Consider the following 12,520-nt stretch of genomic DNA (forward strand, 5'->3'; position numbering starts at 1 on the left):
CAAGCCTGTGTCACAATCAATACATTTGATTTGTAACATTAAATGTATTATTAAATAATTCATCCTTGTTTATATAAGTTACTCAGTCTCTTTTTAGTGTGATGCTTTAGTGTTCTTTCTGCATCCATGCATTGGACTTATGGCATGTTGATACTTGAGAGTCTGTTTGATGAGTGAATGACCTACATACAGTAACTGAGTATGTGGCATATTTCATAGCTGGTCACCCAGGTCTCGTTCTCTGTCTGTGTCTCTCACACACAATTACACATCATCCTAAAGAAATCTTTCCAGCTAGACAATGACCAAAGACCAACACACGTACACACACACACACACACACACACACACACACACACACACGCACACACACAGTGTCCCAGTTCCCAGGGCGCCAGTCAGTCAGACAGCTGAGGTATAAATAGTCTGCTGGCTAAAGTTTCCCTTGAGAGAAGCACTCCAGGAACGGTGGACCAGCGCTCCCTTCTGAAATGTGAAAACTTTTACTAGTGGCTTTTATGTATTTTATCATTGTAAAGAAAGACTTCCAATCATAACAAAACCCACTGCCCATGTGCAAGGCACTTGACACCCCAAACAAAAACTCCATCAATGTAATCGGAGGAAACAGACAGAAGACAGAGATCTGAGAAGCAATTTTTAAGAAATTTACACTTTTACTTTTTAATACATATCGTGTATTATACATGCATGCAAGATAAGTGACTGATGAACAAGGTTATTGATACTTAAAAAAAAAAAAAGTAGGTGTTCATTAATGTCAGCTATAAACTCGGAGCCTGTTGTTAAACCTGTTAGGCCTGTGACCAACAATTATTTTCATTATTGATTAATCTGCTGATTATTTTTTTGATTCATCGTCTGAACTATAAAATGTTTTTAAAAAAAGAAAATGGTGCCAAATTAACTAATTTAAGTTACTTGTTTTGTTCCACCAATGCTTCAAAACCAAGAAATATTTAGTTTGCTATCATATAAGCCTGAGAAAAATATAACATATATAAGTGCCAGAGATGAAACTGAGTTCCTGATGCCACTGTCCAATCTGCTGCTTGCTGAGAAACAGACCAGAACACTGGTTGAACAATGGTTCCATCTCCTGGTCAGATACAGGTATTGCAATATGTATGTAAATATGGTATGTGACTTAACTACCTTCTTCTACCTTTATTCCCAATTTGAATTGAACCTCATCACTAACTGTAAGGTAGGTAGGAGGTTATTTATAAATTTGAATTTACACTGAGCTTGGGGGGACCACAGGAGTGATTTCGAGCACGCTGTTAGAATCATGTTCAAGGACACCAAAAATGGGGTAGAGTTTGGGTCTGCTTAAGTTAGCACCGGCCATAGAATAGAGAAAAGCTTTTAGTGCTGGTGCGGTCTCTGTGAAGGTACATCCTGAGTACGAGAAGATCAGAGTCCTGGCCTCTACATCATAGAAGGAGACCTCTCCCTTCTCATAATCGACAAACACACCAACTGTATCAAGCCATTTCCCAAGGTTCAGGTGTCCAAAGGGAGTAATATAGGCATGATAAACTTCTCCGAATTCGCAGGACAGTTTATAAAATGTCCATGCTCCCTCTTCAGGGGTTGGAATTAACGTTGTCTCCCTGTTAATGGACTCTTTAACCACTCCCAAGAGCCAGGATTTACTCCCACTGACCCGAACCTCATAGTAAAACCTGCCTGAGGAAAAACCATCTTTCCCAAGGACAAAGGGTTGATATTCAAATCTTCTCCCAAACAAATTGGGAAAAGACAGCAGTCCATCATTAAATCTCAGTTGTTTCCCATCCTCAGACACCTTGAGTCTGGACTTGGCTGTGTACGCGTCCAGAGTCACATTCACCGCATCACACTGCTGGATCATCATCAGCTTGTCCTGAGGCATATTCCACACTTCTGTAATAAACTTATCTGTCATCGGGTTTTCAGCTGCATCAGGTTGTGTAGCTGCCTCACAGCCGTCAGACAACCTGACCTCATGAATAAGCATCTCCATCTCATTAGTGAGTGTCTTCTCCATCTGAGCCACTGCTTTTTTCACCATCCCCACATAACTCTGTCGACTGATGTCTAGTGAGAGGTGTAGTGTAGATGGAGGGCTGGAGTGGGACAGAGGGTCGAATAGCTCCCCAGTGCGTGGAGGAGAGAGGAGAGCTGGACAGCTCTGCAGGAGGCGTAGGTGGTCCTCAGTTTGTAAAAGTTCCTCCATTTCGGATCTTCTCCTCCTCAGCTCAGCGAGTTCTTGCTCCAGCTGTGTCATGTGGTCTTTGACCTGCTTCTCTGCTGCTTTCTGCTTCGCCTGGATCAACTCAATTAGCTCAGCCTGGCTTCTTTGCAGAGAGACCACCAGAGCAGTGAAAGCCTCAACAATGTCTGCTATCTCTTTCTCTGACTCTTTCTTGCTCTTTTCAGCAGAGTATTTGATTTTCTTCATACTCCTGGATTTAGCGTTTTCCGTCATTTTTATCTCTGACATCACATCGACCAGCCAGGCTTTCTTCTCTCTGAACTCTTGCTCTAATGGGACAGCTTCATGGGTTGCATGATTGTCTTTCAAGCACATGAAACAAACACACGTCTGGTCCCTGTGACAGAAAAACTCAAACATCTTGTCGTGCCTCTGACACACCCTGTCTTCCAGGTTTAACACAGGATCAATAAGCTGGTGCTTCCTAAGGGTTGTGACTCTCTGATGAGGCTCCAGGTGAGACTGGCAGTACGAGGCCAAACACACCAGGCACGTCTTCTGGGCCTTGAGCTTTTGCCCACGGCAGATGTCACAGGGCACCTCCCCTGGCTTGGCAAGGATGCCATCTTCAGCCGTCATGTTGTTGAAGTGCTCAACCATATCTCTAAACCCTGTGTTGACCTGAAGCTGTGGTCTACCGAGGAACGTCTTCTTACAGAGGGGACACTGTATCAGGTCAGTGCTGGCCCAATACCCTGTGATACAAGTCTTGCAGTAGTTGTGTCCACATGGAGTAGAGACAGGCTCAGAGAACACATCAAGACAGATTGAACACAGGAGCTGCTCTTCACATGGGAGGCTGCTGGCTGAGGCCATGTCTAGACAAGAGGAAAGGATGGAGGAATAGGATTTTAAAATGTAAATCATTGGAGATCAAGATTGTAAATCAAGTAGGAGGTTGGGTTTTTTCGGTGTTCAAAATTCTTATTGAATCTGTCCACTTGCTAATAGCATCCAACAATAGCATGAAATATAGCATTAAATCAAGTTGTAGATATACTGTAGGCAGGATTCAATGTGCAGTTTTTGCACGTTGTTGTTTTAGTGTATGCCACTGAACTTGAACTCTAACAAACCAGCAAGGAGCTTCACTAGATGACTCACTTTTAGTTATTTATTTCTATTTTTTGTGGCATGTTATGACTTTATTCAAGAACTGACAGTAGAGAGTTGACATGAAATGAGGGCAGAGAGTAGAGTCTGACCCATATATTAATCAGACATATGGGTATCGTATCATATATCATGTATATCGTAAACATGTGCAGTGTACACCGACAAACAACTACAGTATAGACAGTGAACAATTAATGTTGTGCCCTCAAACATTTTGACCTACAATAAAATCACAGTGAGTTAATCTTTCAAAGCTCACCATTTTCCACTGATGAAAACAGTAACACAGTGAGAATTTCCTGTGGAAAATAACCAGCTAAAATGGCTGCAGTCAATCAGACCTAAATGGCACTTCATCACAACTAAGAACATCGGTGTGATGGTCTATAGTCTGTATGAGTAAGTACTGTATACTGTATTTATGCAACTTTATACTTCTACTTCTCAGAGGCAAATACTGGAGAGATACTGGAGAGATACTGGAGATTTTAGCATTTTTCACCAGGACTCAACATTTATGTAGCCCCTACAACCTTCTCTGATTATATGAAAACAGGAAATGTCAGATCAGAAAAGGAATCAAAGCATTTGAACTTTACCTGCAGAGATGTTAGTCTTGTCTGTGGAAGTTAACGTTCGGGAAAAGTTTCCTTTTAGGCGTGTAGTTTCATTTCCTGGGAATGACACTCAATCCCTCCCTCCTCTTCCCCTCCTCTCCCTGGAAAAAGTTACTAAATCCGACTCTAGCAGCACTGCGCATTTCCCTCAGACACAATTTTTGGAACATTTTCTTTATTATTTATTAGTCAGTTTTAATCATTAATCTTCAACAATATATGCACAAATAAAAAGTTTTCCTCCTAAAACAGCTACTTATACCTATTACCATTGCAAAAGACAGACAAAAACAAGCAAGCCATTACTCTTTATTACTATAGCCTATAGTGTTTTTTATCTTATTTGTCCTAAAATATGTTTGATGTAAAGTCAGCCAACATGGTAGATGAGCAGGTTGCTCTAAACCTCGACTTCTGACCTTACTGTGATGGGGCAAGGATCTTCTTCATTATTGCATAAAAAAGGTACCAAACATTCAGAATCATAACAAAAATATTTCATGCTTCTTCCTTTTTTAAACGTGTTTTATTTGATCGTTTTGTTTGCTGATGTGAGGAGCTATTAGATGAGGCTGATGTTGATGAGGGATGCTTTTATGATCCTGGCTTATTTCGGACACTAGATGTCACCATTACCTGATAAAAGCATGTAAAAGGAGGGCACTCAGGACTTTCCAGGTCATATTATGCATTTGCTTAATAGAATGAACTCAGATAAAGTTTTTTTTTTATTATAATTTTGAATCTATTAAGTTATTTAATCATAAAATAAGCTTGTGTTAACATCTTAAACTGAACTGGTAAAAACAGATTGTTGTATAGTTAAATTAGACATCAGTTGTTAAGACAGAATGTCCACTGTATGTAAGAATATTACAAGATATGGCGAGTGTGTCTGTATGGTAGTGCAGTCTAAAGGTATAATAGTCAGCAGAGGTGTGTATGTGTGTGGGTGTGTCAGTGAATGCGCATCATAAGCCATGGGAAGTGTCCAGTGCGCTGCATGCCGAATGTACTGATGAAGAAGTTGAGGACTGTGGTGATGAAGACTATGATGGTTGTTACGTTGTTCAGGTAGTCCAGACGTTTCTGCAGGGCGCTGTTATTCAGGTCCCGACGGCCTGTGACACACACAAACACACACACACACACACACACACACACACACACACACACACACACACACACACACAAACACACACACACAGTAGAGACAGAGAGGGTTCAAACTACACTTGATTCACTGAGAGAGACTTCAAGTTTGGCCAGGATGGTGTACATTTTGATTCCCTTAAAATGAATGGACACAATAACAGAGGCTGCTTTAATTCTCCCCTTCAAACGTTGACATCTTCACATGCATGGACACACTCACACACACTATCGGCCAATTCATTTCCACCATACTTTGCATTCACTCCTCAGCAAAAAATACAATAAGCATAGCATAGGCTTCTGTTAAATCACTACATTTATTCTGGACGAGAACGTATATATTAGAGGGATGTCTCATTTATATTACCCTGTTTTTTGTCTGGTATTGAACCTCAGAATCTTTTTCTATATTCATTTTCAGTGAAGTGTAAAACAGTTTGAAATACACACAATGGAACAAATGCAATTTTTTTTTGCACAAACATTATTGCAGCAAATAAAACAATGCATATTTACACAGATATGCAGTTGGTTAAAGTGAAAATATTTTAGTTGGGTTACAGTATGAGTCATTTTTCATAGCCTAAATAATAAATAAGATGTAATGCTTAAACATCTGTGAATTGTTTGTCTCAACTTTATAAAATGAATGTACAGGTGCACATTCATTTTTAGCTTAAATTCTACTTTTAATCAATATGTCTAAGTGTGTGTGTGGATGCAGTTGGTGTGTGAGTGTGTGCACGTGTGTAAATGTATTTGATATATGGGTGTATGTGTGCTTTTGTGTGTGTGTCAGAAGTGGAGTCGAGCCAGCAGCCAGCGGAAGAAACCAGTCCTCTTGGATCCGAAGAAGCTGACGAAGAAGTTGATCACCGTGGTGACGAAGATGACGCCTGTAGCGAGGTTGTTCAGGTAGTCGAGTCGTTTCTGATTGGACACCACGTTCAGGTCCCTGCGGGCTACATCACACACACACACACACAAAGACACACACACACACAAACAGACACACAAACACACAATTTCAAACGTTTCAAACACATCCACCCACATGCACACGTACAATTGATGCAGTCATACTTACACTTACATACACTCACAATGACCACCCCATACAAACAGTAATGCACCCATACAAACAGCATGTACTTCAGTCACTCGCCCTCCAACCTAATTTGTATTTTAAAAACCTTCACAATAGAGATGCAACAAAAAAGGCTCAACAGATACAATCTAATGCTGCCCTTCCACCGGTGGAATTTGGAAGTTTGGGGAATTTTGGGGGCAAGCCAAGAACCCCCAGCTGTTCCAGTCCAACACTGAGAACATCTTGTAGACTCAAATAAATGTGGACATGGTGTCTGTTCTGTACTCTTCTGAAGTGACATTTTGAACCATTATGTTTAGTTTTTGTGTCACAAAGCACACATTTTGAGCCTGGAGAGCTGGTACAAAAAAGCAGCTACCACACTTTTCCTAAAGGTGTTTTCAGACTGAAGCTGATATCAAGCAGCCAATTGTGGTTCAGCATCTTAAAGGAATGGTTCAAAATTTTGGGAAATACTATACACTTTCTTGCCGAAAGTTAAATGAGAAAATTGTTACCACTGTCATGTCTGTATAGTAAAAATTAAGTTGGTTTCCAGTCTTTGAGCTAAGCTAACAGGCTGCTGGTGGTAGATTCATGTATGTAAAGGTGTGTCATGCTATGGTAATAAACAGCATTTTGTTGAAGATTAAAGCCGCTACTGTATGTGCAGGGTTTCAAATGTCTGCACTTGGCGCCATCTAGTGGTAGTTTCAAACATAGCAATGCATGCAGCTTTTCACCTGTTTCTACTTTAAACATGTAGGTTTATGCAAAATTTTTGTGTATGAATGCACATACAGTGTGTGAATGTGCCTGATAGGGGTTTTTCACAGAATGAAACGCTGAAACAGCCATCCCAGCAGCCAGCTGCGTTGTGTGCCGAAGGCAGCTTTGATGATGTTGACGATGAGGGTGACGAAGATGATGCCGGTGGTAAGATTGTTCAGGAAGTTTAACAACCGCTGATAAGAAGGGAAGAGGGTCAGCTCACAGCGAGCTGCACACACGCACATACACACAGAACACACATTACACACAGACAACAAGCACACACACACAAACACACACACACACACACACACACACACACACAGACAGAACACACACACACACACACACACACACACACACACACCTAGTTGGTCCTTTGGCCCAGTCCATTCATACTGAATAAAATCATATAAAGACATCAGAGTACAGTAATACTGTAGTTGATTAGTACTTTAAGTAGAACAATAAGTCTGAATAAGTTCTGTGTGTGTGTGTGTGTGTGTGTGTGTGTGTGTGTGTGTGTGTGTGTGTGTGTGTGTGTGTGTGTGTTTACAGATTCTGTGTTGAATGTGTCAGTGTGTTGAAGTCTTTCCCTACTTTCCAAACAGATCCACACATGAGAGTCATTCCCTACGTCAGTAAGTCAGAAATGCATCCTGGCAAAGAGGCCGGTGCGCTCCATCCCGAAGACAGAGATGAAGATGTTGGTGACGAAGATGAGGAAGATGATGATGGTTGTGGTGTTGTTCAGACCGTCCAGGCGCTTCTGGTTGCTCTCTTCGCTGACATCTCGCCGGGCTGCAACAAGCACACACGTGTACACACACACACACACCAAAAATAACAACAACAAAAAAAAAGGGGGCAGGAAAGTATTCCACTATATATATTTACTTTCATCATCCTTTTATATTCATTCATTGTTGTTGTTTTTTAATGTTACATAATATATATGAGACAGTGACTGGACTTAACTGCCTGCATAATAAATCGATGTGTCAGTGTATGTTAGTATGTTAATATGATTGGTTAAAAACATGAAGGATGGATGTCTGAAGGAGGTCGACTAACGCCTGCGATGTGATTGGCTCACCAATGATGATGATCAGGACTCCAGCCACTATCTGGAGAGCCAGGGAGAAAGAGATGAGGGTCAGGACAGCAATGTAGTACCTGAGGAGGAGAGGGGAAGAAGTGATGCAATATTTATTTATTTAAATATTCAGAATCAGACAGATCAGAATCAGACATACTTTAATAATCCCAGGGGGAAATTACTTTTGTTACATACTACATATGAAATAGACATATATATATATATGAAGAATATATATATATAGTATAATTTAAAGTCACACTTTCAAATGTGCAAAAATGGCAAGTGTAAAGTGGTCGCTGGCTTCCTCTTCACCAGAGAGTAACAGTAAATGTGATAATTTAGAAGCTTGAATTCTGATAAAACTCTATAATATTAAGTGTATGAGGGTAGAATGTTCGTTAACTCATATATGTTTTCTCCTTGACAAAAAGCCCTTTCTACCTTTCACTGATTTTTTATTTTTATTTTTTGTGGAAACACACTAAATCTAATGGTTTGTCCTCTCACACAAACATGCTGTACCTGTATCCAGCTCCCTGTTCGATGACAGTCTTCATGTGTGTGATGTTAGCCAGGAACAGAGCAATGTCCAACATGCCCTCCGCTGCGGTCTTCTTAGTGGCATACAGGTTCATGTTCAGATTAGAGGCTGAACCTCCCTGAAAAAGAGTCAGATACAGATTTGTAGTGAGCCTCCCCTCCCTTTGGTTCAAGCTTTACCTCTGACTGACCAGGAGAGGGCAGCAATGACCAAGAATATTACCACAGGATAGCGCCAGGAAAAAAAAACTGTCAGATGATATAATATATGTGTTCATTATTTTATTTATTTATTCTTGCAACCAAATGCAAGCCAGAAATGTAATTAATGAGAGAGTCAATGTCAAAGTCAACAAGATACTGATTCCATCTGACATAATTGATCATACATCACTGTAATTGGTTTTTTTCATCATACAAAATGTCAATGTAGTGTCACTCCACTGTATTCCAGGAGGGACGAAAGAAGTGTTTCTTTTATTTTGGTGGTTCGAAAACATTCAATTCCAAATGTTTCCCTCGGTTCATTTATCATGAGAGCTCAAACTGCAGCTCATTTTCCAGCGGTTGGAAGTAGTTGTTTTTAGAATGATAAAGAGTCGCACTTTGTTGCACACGAGAGATTTTACCAAATTGACTGTGTGTGTGTGCATATGCATGTGCATGTGCTAAAGTAAGTATTTCCACAAGACAATCCTTTGATAGAGAAGCAGGAAATAACAGGTGAATAGAAAGGGCAGAATTGTTTTTTGTGTGCATAGCCAAGATAAGAAGAAAATCTTTAACATAATTATTTAAATAATAGCACATGTCAAGGACTAACATTTTTTAGATTGAATTATTTTTCTGCTATAGTGCATGGACTGCAGATGCACATATTGGAATACTTAACACCAGGCTATAGATATAAGGTATTCTGTCCACAAATGGATCATTTTACCCGAGGCTGTGTCATTGCAGTCTGAATAAGTGCCGGCTGTTTTTCTTAAGGCTGCACAGAACCTGAGATGTGTTTAAGGAAGCCATTGATCACATATATGAAGTCATGTGCACACTGGGGACACATTGTGCTTTATGACCTCACTCTTCTATAATGTGCTTCAATGCTCCAAAACAAACAGAATGTCAACACTGTACATGTACAGTAGTTGTTTAACACTGTAGCCCTTTCTGTGTGTGTGCTGCCTCTGTTTTTATAGGATAGGCCTACTGTGTTAAAGCACCAGAACCGGAGGCTGGCAAAGGGGCAATGTTACCTGCCTCAGTGGACTCCACGGTGGCAAAGAGACCATACAGGACATTGATGGAGAAAGCCAAGAGGAGGAAAAGAAAGATGAAATAAAAGGCTGCAAGATAACTATGAGTATGCTTTTCACTATTTCTGGAGCGACAAAACAAAGATGGTTTCAGGAAGTAATTACTCAAGTCCTAATTGGTATATAGCACAGCAAAATATCCTCAAGTGAGCATAGTTATTGTGGATGTGATGGATGGCATTTCTTTGTTTTATTCTGGTACATGCAAATACCATTATGCTAGCCAAGATTCAAACACTGTGCCATGATTATAAGATGTCATTCTCCTTCCCAGTATGCTTTAGATTATATATAAATATTGTAGTTTGCTGCCATGGTACAAAAATGTGACATGCTAGAGTAGTGCAAAGGTCTCAGCATGCTTCCAAAGTGGATGGTTGGATTTGTAGGCTTATCTCCTTGCCTTTGAATGTGGCCACATGTACCCACTTCACCTCTAGAATTATTTGGACGACACGACACTCATTTGAAGCATGCTGAACCCTTAACGGTCAACACTGCTACTATGTTTTCAGTTGCTAAATGTGCACACAAGGAAACAGTGTTCTAGTGGGCTGAGATCATGTGGCTTTGGTTTCCCCCAATACCCTGACAATGCTATCCTTTGCAAACTCATATGCAGCTAACCAACGGCGATAACCAATAACACCACAAAACTACCGTACAGATCAGCCAGTGTGTTTACATCTTGCCCATGACTACTGGCAGACTTCCTTCTGCGGAGAGACAGCGATTTGGAGAGTGCAATTTGGTAACAAATAGTTTTCATTGACAGTGTTCATCTTGAGGTCTTATCATAACTGTGCCATGATTTCTGGGACAAGATGTTGATCTTGACATTTTTGGATGTGGGTTTTGGACTCTTCATGTGCCACAAACCAAAACCAAAACAAACTCAAACTCTGTGTAAGAGGAAAAGTATGTTTTTTGGGGTATTTTCGGATAACCTGCACCTCGCAGTTTATCCAAATGTTTTCCAATCCCAGGGTTTAATTTTACATCTAATTAATCATCTTTCTGTGGACAACAATTTACCTGTCGTGATGCTGTGATCCCAATCAGACCAGTACATGGGAGATATTTTTGTCCTGGAAATCTTGATTTCATCCCCCATACAGCCTGTGTTACAGTGCAGTTTGATCCAGACCTAGTTAATCTCCAAGAAAGTATGAAGCAATTCCTAGAACTGTAAGACTGTCAAAACACTATGAACACATGTACCATGGCCCTTTGTATGTTTTTCTGAGTGTGTGTGACGGGTAGCGAGAGAGAACTAGTGAGGGAAAAGAGAGAAAGAGGGTGAAAAGAGGAAGAAAGACAGAGAGGGGGGTGGGGGGTGAGGAAGTGACATTAAAAAGACAGATATAGAGAAAAGGGGAGAGAGTGAGAGAAAACGTATGTATATACTCCGGCCTGCTTCCAACTTTTTCTCTTTTGGGAACTCATGTGGTCACACTTTATCAACATCAGCCTTGGGCAGGTCGCCAAAACACACACACACACACACACACACACACACACACACACACACACACACACACCCTCCCACACACATCACAATCAAAACATTGGAATGGCCTACATACAGTTTTACGTGCCATGTGTGTTCACTTAGTGGGATGTCTCTAAATGCACTGACTGTGCTTTTATGACACTTAATCTGCACTTATCTTGATTTATTAAAATATGTGCATGAATTATTATTTGACCCTTTGTTTCCCCGGGCAGGTAGAGGAGGGACAGATACTTATTTACAGCTGCAGTGGTTGCAGGAGGTCAGCAGGGTTACACACATTTACCTTCAGAAGCTGTGAATTACAACCAGTTGGCCTCAGGGCTCCTCCATCAGGAATGTCTAGGGTTGACTACCTGGCTCAGTTTTTGCTTTTGAGGAAAAAGAACATCTTTTTCCTGTTCTCCTACCTTGTCTGTGAGAAACCATCAGTTCCAACTTTTCTTTTTTCTAATGATTCAACAGCTGCCTTTGTTATTAAGTAGCTACAGCATATAAGTGTCTCAATATTCTGGGTTCACTGGGTATTGTCCAATCCCTGCCAACAGAATTGAAAGTTTCCCTCTGAGGACTGATACTTAGCAGCAGTCTATAAAACTACTATAAAAATGTGTTTTCATTGCTTATTTCTGAAAGATTAAAAATACTGCTCCTGCACAATCCTGTCCACATGCAGTAAAAGATGAATTGGGAACAAGAAACTGTTACAACACCTGCAAAGAATTTATGGATGTGCGTATGCATCATGAGATTGGAAGGAATAATAGACATTATTCACACTGTTTTTAAATTCACCTCAGTCTCGTGGTTGGACTCTGACCTACTACTGAAACAAGGATATTCATTATTGGAATATCATTTCCCTGCTGAAAAACACCAAATAAAAGAATGAATATCGAGGATCTACAGATATATTAGTTTGCTATGACTAGAAAATATAAGGCTACTTAACCATTACCCTAATAATATGTTATTATGTGCTCAATATTTATGTAAATATAACAAAATGTCACACACTT

The 12,520-nt window shown here is 40.3% G+C and overlaps 2 protein-coding genes across 5 annotated transcripts in view; both read right to left on the reverse strand.

Annotated features, from left to right (window-relative positions):
- Nucleotides 1–645: 645 nt before the first annotated feature.
- LOC127358797 (E3 ubiquitin-protein ligase TRIM41-like) lies at nt 646–4,099 on the reverse strand. Its single transcript, XM_051392222.1, has 2 exons — nt 3,997–4,099; nt 646–3,099 (listed from the first exon to the last, which is right to left on the reverse strand). The coding sequence occupies exon 2, from the start codon at nt 3,095–3,097 to the stop codon at nt 1,259–1,261; it is 1,839 nt and encodes a 612-aa protein (XP_051248182.1). The 5' UTR covers nt 3,098–3,099; nt 3,997–4,099; the 3' UTR covers nt 646–1,258.
- A 136-nt stretch (nt 4,100–4,235) lies between these two features.
- The window catches only part of LOC127358806 (ninjurin-2-like), a 31,048-nt gene continuing 22,763 nt past the window's right edge, over nt 4,236–12,520 (reverse strand). Inside the window, exons 2-5 of one of the 4 annotated variants that reach the window (XM_051392243.1) lie at nt 8,655–8,791; nt 8,127–8,206; nt 7,061–7,259; nt 5,997–6,131 (exon numbers count right to left, since the gene is read on the reverse strand). In XM_051392243.1, coding sequence (XP_051248203.1) covers nt 7,090–7,259; nt 8,127–8,206; nt 8,655–8,791 — 387 coding nt within the window. In that variant the 3' untranslated portion in view covers nt 5,997–6,131; nt 7,061–7,089. Of the gene's footprint in view, nt 5,136–5,467; nt 6,132–7,060; nt 7,260–7,667; nt 7,832–8,126; nt 8,207–8,654; nt 8,792–12,520 lie in introns of those variants that run through there. The other 3 variants (XM_051392246.1, XM_051392245.1, XM_051392244.1) reach the window with 3 other exon arrangements.

This window comes from Dicentrarchus labrax, unplaced genomic scaffold (assembly GCF_905237075.1).
Source record: "Dicentrarchus labrax unplaced genomic scaffold, dlabrax2021, whole genome shotgun sequence".
Lineage (NCBI taxonomy): Eukaryota > Metazoa > Chordata > Actinopteri > Moronidae > Dicentrarchus > Dicentrarchus labrax.